The sequence below is a fragment of the Homarus americanus genome, unplaced genomic scaffold, assembly GCF_018991925.1.
Source record: "Homarus americanus isolate GMGI-L3 unplaced genomic scaffold, GMGI_Hamer_2.0 scaffold11022, whole genome shotgun sequence".
Taxonomy (NCBI): domain Eukaryota; kingdom Metazoa; phylum Arthropoda; class Malacostraca; order Decapoda; family Nephropidae; genus Homarus; species Homarus americanus.
The window spans coordinates 13,089,876-13,099,045 of record NW_024737068.1 but is presented as its reverse complement, the minus strand read 5'-3'; the positions used below and the strand labels follow the sequence as shown (position 1 = coordinate 13,099,045).

The following is a 9,170-nucleotide window of genomic DNA, read 5'->3' as shown; positions in this document are numbered from 1 at the left end:
AACACAAAAGGATTAATATTTATTATGTGTGTGGGAGCTAGAACAAGATGGAAAAGGAGAGAAGGAGTTGAGTTCTCTCACGGCTCTTCTGTCTCGTCTTGTGACAAGACTGCCAAATGGCAATGCAGTATTCTTTCTTTCATTTATTATTATAATTTTTGTATTCCCCATATTTACTGGTACAGTATATATTAGAGCATTTTATGTACAAAGAATAGCTTTTTCCAAACACAAACCATCCTCAGGGCAACATGACACATTCAACTACTTAGTCTGGCAGTCATCTGGCATGGGTAGAACCTCACACACATCCTGGGTGAGTCGCACGTGTTACGTGATTCCGAGATTGCGTCATCATATCTCGGAATATCGCGAGTTATTGCACAGTAGTTTTTCATAGTGACAATGCAGGGAAAGCATTTAGATAGCAACCATTGTAAAACTAATTTTTAGCCATCGCGTAAATGGTGTTAATTTTTAATCATTGTAAAATTGATCGAACGTATATTGATCCATCGTTTAACAGGTCATTTGCCTGTACTACATAATCTAGGAATGTGTGCAAGTGTTGAATATATAACAAGTATTCTTCTTGATATTAATTAACGCTCTAGTATCAGGGTTTAGAGATATGAACTCACACATTTCGTTTCTCGTTAAAACAACAGAATTTGCTTTCCCAACATAATAAAATTGACACGATAGGATTATTTGCCATAAATTTCAGATAATCAAATATTTCTTCATTTATTAAATTTTTATAAAATAATTATTTTTGTTGCCATTTTATAGTAAATTTATATTACTGCAATTAATCAGAAAACCTCTTCACTAGCCTGTCTTTACTCACATGCCAAGTGGCACACAGTACACTGAGTACAGTATACAGAATGCTGCAACACATTAAAACAATAAATCCATGTTCAGTCATTCAGCCTGAGGAGGAGTTGGGGTTTCACTTATCACAAATGATTTTAATGTCATTTTCACACCTGTGGCAAATATTACAAGCTTACAATAAAGAATGAAGATAAGTTTTGTTGATAAGGAGACACCAGAAAGCCAGCAGCTGAAAGAGGCTAAGACAGAGAAGCACAAAAACAATATTACACAATTTTCTATTATTTTTAGTGGATGATAATAGGTGGTAGTGGTGTGAGTACACTCGTTCCAAAAAAGTATTATCAAGGAGGGATCTGATGAACTTTAAAATGGACATCTCGACTCCTGTTGTCTCGATAGGGTTGTCAAAATCTTTCATCCTTTGTGTCATATTGTTTTTGTATCGCTTAAGATACGTTTTGGAGCGAGTGTACAAGTAAAGTTTGTGTTCAAAGATGTGATGGCTGTTCTAGTTCATGACATGTGTTCATAGTATTTTGAGAGAAATTTTTCCACTCATTACAGTATACACTAATGTAGAACTTGCTGACATATTATTCACATCAGTTAATTATTTATATAAGTTGTTAAGAATGTAAATCACAGTAAGCACTATACTGTACATCATATCTGGACAGTTTATATTCATAGTTCATTCACTGCCAACATTATTTATTGTGAAAGGCACTCGATGGGTCGGGTGTTGCCTTGGACACAGGCATTAGTATACCTTCTGTTAATTCTTCACTGACCGATGAAGACTTTGCATCCAGGCAAACAGTGGATGTGGCTCTATCATCTCCCACACTGGAGGAATTAATAATTGTCGAGATTCGTGAAGCAGCAGTTATTGTGGTTTTGGGCGACTCTGATTGGATGGACTGTGAGCCAGTTATGTGTCAGGACTCGAGCATGTGAGCCACCTCACGGAAACCGCCAAGGAAATTGGCACTTCCACTACAGCTCTCCAGACCTGCAGAGATAACGACAGTGAGGTTGACAGACAGTGGTCCCACTGACAATTTTTCTAACAATCAAGGGTGACGGTGAATATTTAACCACACAACACACACTCAAAATATATTTCTTACCACCACACTGGAAGACTTACAGGAAGAGAGTGATCCAGGAGATGACCCATCACCCTCATAAGCATAGTTCCTCAGATCATCCCCAGTTGGAGGATTGCCCACTCCTCTTTTGCTGGCACCATTCTGTTTCCTTGCTTCAAATGTCCCTACATCTTTGTCTCCTTCAGGGGAGACAGCTAAGGTGCTACATAGTCTCTGGCCCTCCATGCTGCTGGTCTCTGAGGCTGCATCCACCTGCAGCACGTCCACATCTGACCAAGAAGGAAAGCACCTTTAAACTATTCAAAATTAAACTGTTTTGGATAACTGAAACAACACATGTAAAATGATTAAATAAGCCCAATTTCTTAAAAATAAAAGTGCAGTTAAAGACCAGAGGAACATTAAGCCCCACACAACCTATCCAATTCTGCAGGTCCATTCCTGCACTTTTTATCAGGGGCTAAACCACTGAAGGGATGTCCCAGTAGGAGGTAACTTACCTACATTGCCGGAAGAGTCTAAGAGGAGCAAAGGCAGGAGGGCATAGCTTGCCAATACCTGCCTGAAGTATGTCAGATGAACCCCCCAGATGGTTGACTCACTTACCAGAAGAACCTCAAAGGAGTCCCTGCAGGAAGTCATGACTCACTTGCAATATTGGGGTTCTTGGTCCAGGCAGGCTGGCCATTGGCTTTAGGTGGCTTAAGCAGCTGCAGCTCTAGCAGGTTAGGTGTGTGGTTGCATGGTGGTGACACTTGTTCCTTACTGCTTACATTGTCATCTTTGTCATTTGCAGCGCCTCTGCGTAGTGCTGATCTTCGCTGGTGTTGGTGTAGTAGGAAAGCACATATCAGCACTATAAAGAACCAATTGCATGTTATAAGTTATTTTTGAACTCTCATTTTGTGATTCATTCTAAATAATACTTAAGTGTATTACAATTCAAATGCACAGTCAACCAGATTTCTCCGTAAAAATCTCCAAAATTCTCTGTGCAAATTTCCAAAATCTTCTTTACAAATTTGTCCATAAGAATTTCCCAAATTCACCACAAAAACCTCATAATTTTCCATAAAAATATAAACAATTCTCTGTAAAAATTCCAAAATCCTCCATGTATTATTCAAATAAATCCTCCAAATTCTCGATAAAAATTCCTAAAATTCACCGTATAAAAGTATTTGGGACAATATAGGACCTTTAAGTGGATGAATCCCAGTGCGCAGGTGATAAGGACCTTTAACTCCCACAACTCGGTTGCATTCTACATAGGTCTCCACAGTACCCAGTGTGTAGGTGGTTGGGTGATGATGCTAGCCTCTGTAACCTCTCACTTCATTCTGAGGAATAAACTACCCCATTACTGGGATGACTTACTTTAATATCACACCTCCTACTAGATGTACAGTAATCTACTGTAAGTGTAGGCTATTAAGATTGTGTGGTTTCGTGCTCTAGTAGCAGGATAATATCATTTAAAAGTCACTTAGGTGTCCCGCTGGTCTTGATCTCATTGGCAAAATCTCGTTCGATCACTGTTGCTATCTGTGCAATCTGAGAAAGTTATTCTTCTGTAATTTATTTTGTATATTTCCTCCAGTTTTCTTCGACGAGCTGTTATATCAGTACATACTCCTTTAAATTAATCCTCGTCACAATAGAACTTCCTATGAACGATGGATCATATGCACAATCAGTTCTTTTGAAAACAAGAATAATTCCTTTCCTTGAGGCACCAATATTGTTCCTCATTAATGACGAGCACTCATGGCTGGTGTTTCCTCCAATCTATACTACATACTTTTTCATTTCAAGTTTCCACAGTAGTCCCTGTTATCATTAAGTCTTTCTTAACTGAAGACACAGTACTACACTCTGATTGACCCATTGGCGGTCAATTACAGCCATGGACACGTTTACTTTAATTTTTCTGTATAAATCTCTACATAGGGCATTGATTTTATGGTTGTACCCATGCAGCTTGGCTCTGGTCATATAGAAAGAATATTTTAATCTTTAATCACGAATAACTCCAAAATTTTATATCGATTTACACAATAACATCACCAAGACGGTCTTGATAATCTTATGAATTCACTGCCCAATTTCTGTCGCTCAACAACGAAAGTCCAAATGACAACATGCCTTGTTACAGACACACAGCACAACACGACCCGCACGGCCCAAGACCTTTAATATGTACACAGGGAGCACCATCAGTGGTTAACCTTAGACAATATCAAGGCTCCTGTACAGTAGTTTAAAACCTCGTAGCTAGGGGGCAGACAATCGACCACAGTTTGAAGGCTCGGTTTCGGATCCGGAATACTGAAGCACAGGTTATCAAACTTTTGGGGTCACCGTACAAAAACAGTATCACATGAAGTATGGGTCCCACAGGCATGGCTGCCAGTCCTTATTCTTAAAGCAATCAAAGAAGTGCATGTATTATTAAGACTCATGAAGCCACCAGGACTTACAGAGGAGGAAGGTGCACCACACAACTATGGCCACCAGTGCTGCCAGGGAGAGTTTTGGAGAAGTCTCCCCCACGTCAGGCAGGTGACAGTGTTGTCCACTGAACCCTACTGGACATGCACACACATAGCCTGTAATACAATATGAAAGTGCAATTAGATAAAATTTAAATGGGATGTTGGTGATACAGCAGTTGAACATTTGCCTCTCACTACTGTGTCCCAGGTTTAATTGTGGTAAGATGTGTATTTTTTTTCCGGTGTGACCCAGCCTAACACTGCAGGTTTTTATCCAAACACTCTGTTGTCCTACTATAATAACACTGGATTCATGACTGGTGAAGGAAAAACTCATCAGAAAGAATGTGGTTACTGTAGTACATTCTCCAGCCTCTTTTCTCCACCAGACCCTTAATTTGAAACTTTAAAATTAAGCTAATCATACAGCATAAGTAAAAAACTGATGTGTGCACTTATCCTAAAAACAAATAAGATGGAATGTCATCAGAGCATCAGCTTCTGCTCCATGAAAAAAAGGTGATTGATCTTGATTTATGACCTATTATATATATATATATATATATATATATATATATATATATATATATATATATATATATATATATATATATATATATATATATATATATATGCAAGTAAATCACTGTAGGTGCACTTGGGAATTTTTCCTTGTTCCACACACACACACACACACACACATACATATATATATATATATATATATATATATATATATATATATATATATATATATATATATATATATATATATATATATATATATATATATATATTCATAAATTTAATTAATTCTTTCTGAACACACACCTGGTTGGGTGTTAAAGCAGGAACCACCATTGAGGCAGGGCTGCCACACACACTCATCCTCATCGTCACAGGTGGTCTGGCTGCTGCTCAGCACATGTCCCTTACCACACCTGCACACAGGTATAATTTATTTAATAATACTTACAGTACTATTAACAACACTTCAGCAATGACCAGTTATAACTTTAATAACAAATTCACTTAATTATGACTTTCTGCAGCAAAATACTTTAATGGTGACTTAACAACTGACCACTTCAATGATGACATTATACATACTGTATAAAGAAGGTACTGGAAGTGAGGCCATTGTAAACATATTTCTAATAATCATAACTCTGATAAAGCCTTATACATAAGACACAAAGAAGGATAACCAACTGAAAAAATATACGGGTGAAATTCTTTGGTGGGGGAAAGAAGTGTCTTGGTACACACCCACAGTGGTAGGACCTCCAGGTGTCGACACAGGAAAGCGGAGTCCTGCAGGACACATTCACACAGGCAGGAGGGGCGCCACACCCCTGTTCCACGCCCTTCAATACACTCGCCTGACCCCATGCTGTGCTGTTGACCGCAGGCGGCAGCGGAATACCATGACCCGAGATCCGCAGGTCGTCTATACACCCTGAAGGTGAGGCCAGTGAAATGTGTAAGAATGTTTTGATCTTTCTTTCTCTCTCGTTCATGCAACTTAATGTCTATCTCCGCACCCTAATTAACATAAATCCTTTCCTCATTCCCACATAGCCCCTTTACTTTGATCTAATCTCCCTTCTTCCCAATGCACTCCTCCCAGACCAACATTTCGCGCCACTCCCTAAGCACACACACCTCTACCAACTACCTCATGTCTATCATCTGTAATTTATAAATCTATTCACCTAATACTTATCTGTAAATCTGCACAGGAACTATTCCCTCTTCCTTACCATCAAAATAATCCTTGTGGATATTGAAGACACTAACATCCAAGAACTCTGGCGATCCTCCAATGTGAATACCTTCTTGCTTGTCTACTTCCAGCAGTTGACGTCCCTCCAACACGACGGAGGCGTTGTATAGGTTGCCGTCCCCATCGTCCACCATGAGGAAGGTTGCCGACCCATACCTGTCAACACATCTGCATTAATAATACTGTACCTTATAAATTAATAAATGTGTAGTCACAGCTGGAAATTATGTAGTAGTTTTGCTTACCAATCTTATCCTACACCAACAACACACATACATAAGTAGAAAACAATCCTTGTGAAAAATTTGAGCAAAACATGAAAACTTAAAACAAAATGTTAACCATAAAGATGAATAAAAATGAAAATAGTGTGTTGGGTATAGGTACTCCTGAATGTGCTGCTTAAGGATCTGTTAACCAAAATTTGATATCTTGATTATAAGTTGTTCAAATGGCTTTTAGAAAATGTTCAAATGATTTTTAGAATATTTTAATTACTTTTGCAATGCTAATTACTCGCCACTTATGGGTTTTCGAGGTCATTTCTTGGTGCTTGTGTATTATTCTGGATGTACTTAAATAGTTAGGCACATTAAATTTTAGTTCAGAGAGAAAAAGTATTTTTGGCCAAAATCCTTTAAGGCTAAGACTTACAATTTTTGTCATTTCGGCCAAAAAATGGATTTTGTTCAAAATTTCAGTATAGGTACTCCTGAATGTGCTGCTTAAGGATCTGTTAACTAAAATTTGATATCTTGATTATAACTTGTTCAAATGGCTTTTAGAAAATGTGCAAATGATTTTAGTTATGTATTATTTGTATGTACTTAAATAGTTAGGCACATTAAATTTTAGTTCAGAGAAAAAGTATTTTTGGCCAAAAATCCTTAAGGCTTTAGACTTACAATTTTTGTCATTTTCGGCCAAAATGGATTTTTGTTCAAATTTCAGTATAGGTACTCCTGAATGTGCTGCTTAAGGATCTGTTAACCAAAAATTTGATATCTTGATTATAACTTGTCAAATGGCTTTTAGAAAATGTTCAATGATTTTTAGAATATTTTAATTACTTTAGCAATGCTAATTACTCGCCACTTATGGGAGTAAAAAATGATTTTCTTCAAAATTCATTATAGAGTACTCCTGAATGTGCTGATTAAGGATCTATTACCAAAATTTGATATCTTGATTATAACATTAAATGGCTTTTAGAAAATTTAAAATATTTTTATAATATTTAATTCCTTTTGCAATACTAATTACTCCCACTTATGGGACAGTTAATTTCTTGTATACTGGATATCCATAAATAATTTGGCACAATAAATTTTAGTTCAGAAAAACTATTTTGGCCAAAAATCCTTTAAGGCTATAGACTTACAATTTGTCATTTTCGGCCAAAAATGGATTTTGTTCCAAAAACTTCGTATTGCTCCTGAATGCCTATGCAAGTCTATTAACCAAAATTTGATATCTTGATTATAACTTGTTCAAATAAGCTTTAGAAAATGTTCAAATGATTTTTTAGATATTTTAATTAACTTAATACAATTACTCGCCAATGGGTTTTAGAATAACTGTGTATTATTCTGGACTTAAATAGTTAGGCACATTAAATTTTAGTTCAGAGAAAAGAAACATAACATTGAAATCCTTTAGGAAGACTTACAAATTTTTTGTCTTCATTAAAAATGGATTTTGTTCAAAATTCAGTATAGGTGCTCCTGAATATTAACAGCAGGATCTGTTAACGAAATTTGATATCTTGATTATAACTTGTTCAAATGGCTTTTAGAAAATGTTCAAATGATTTTTTAGAATATTTTTAATTACTTTTGCAATGCTAATTACTCGCCACTTATGGGTTTTCCGAGGTCATTTCTTGGTGCTATGTGTATTATTTGGATGCTACTTAAATAGTTAGGCACATTAAATTTTAGTTCAGAGGAAAAAAGTTTTAATAAAAAATCTCTAAAACTATAAACACAATTTGTCATTTCCGACAAAAATGGTTTGTTCAATTCAGTATAGGTACTCCTGAATGTGCTGTAAGGATCTATTAACCAAAATTTGATATCTTGATTATAACTTGTTCAAATGGCTTTAGAAAATGTTCAAATGATTTTTAGAATATTTTAATTACTTTTGCAATACTAATTACTCGCCACTTATGGGTTTTCGAGGTCATTTCTTGGTGCTTATGTATTATTCTGGATGTACTTAAATAGTTAGGCACATTAAATTTTATCAAGAGAAAACGTATTTTGGCCAAAAATCCTAGGCTATAGACTTACAATTTTCGTCATTTCGGCCAAAAATGGATTTGTTCAAAAATTCCAGTATAAGTACTCCTAAAATACGCTGAAGGATCTGTTAACAAAATTTGATATCTTGATTATAACTTTTCAAAAAAGCCTTTAAAATGTTCAAATGATTTTAAGAATATTTTAATACACTTCCAATGCTAATTACCTCGCCACTACATTTCGAGATCATTTCTTTTTTACGTGTATTACTAGATGTACTTAAATAGTTAGGCACATTAAATTTTAGTTCAGAGAGAGAAAAAGTATTTTTCTCAAAAATCCTTCAACTTAGACTTACAATTTTTCGTCATTCGGCAAAAAATGGATTTTGTTCAAAATTTCAATATAGTACTCCTGAATGTGCTGTAGGATCTTTTAACCAAAATTTGATATCTGATTATAACTTGTTCAAATGCCTTATAGAAAATGTTCAAATGATTTTTAGAATATTTAATTACTTTTGCAACTAATTATCTCCATATGGGTTTTCAAGGTCACTCTACTTGTCTTGTATTATTCTGGATGTACTAAATAGTTAGCACATTAAATTTCAGCAGAAAAATTTTAAAAAATCCAACACACAAACACCCAACAAAAAAAAACCAAACGCAATCTGTTAACAAAAACG

At 35.8% G+C, this 9,170-nt stretch overlaps 1 protein-coding gene across 1 annotated transcript in view; it reads right to left on the bottom strand.

Annotated features, from left to right (window-relative positions):
- Positions 1-9,170, bottom strand: part of LOC121872973 (putative neural-cadherin 2) — a 109,323-nt gene continuing 100,153 nt past the window's right edge. The window contains exons 23-29 of the mRNA XM_042376151.1: positions 6,214-6,392; positions 5,720-5,909; positions 5,282-5,391; positions 4,436-4,564; positions 2,605-2,811; positions 1,994-2,224; positions 1-1,855 (exon numbers count right to left, since the gene is read on the bottom strand). Coding sequence (XP_042232085.1) covers positions 1,782-1,855; positions 1,994-2,224; positions 2,605-2,811; positions 4,436-4,564; positions 5,282-5,391; positions 5,720-5,909; positions 6,214-6,392 — 1,120 coding nt within the window. The 3' untranslated portion in view covers positions 1-1,781. The remainder of the gene's footprint in view (positions 1,856-1,993; positions 2,225-2,604; positions 2,812-4,435; positions 4,565-5,281; positions 5,392-5,719; positions 5,910-6,213; positions 6,393-9,170) is intronic.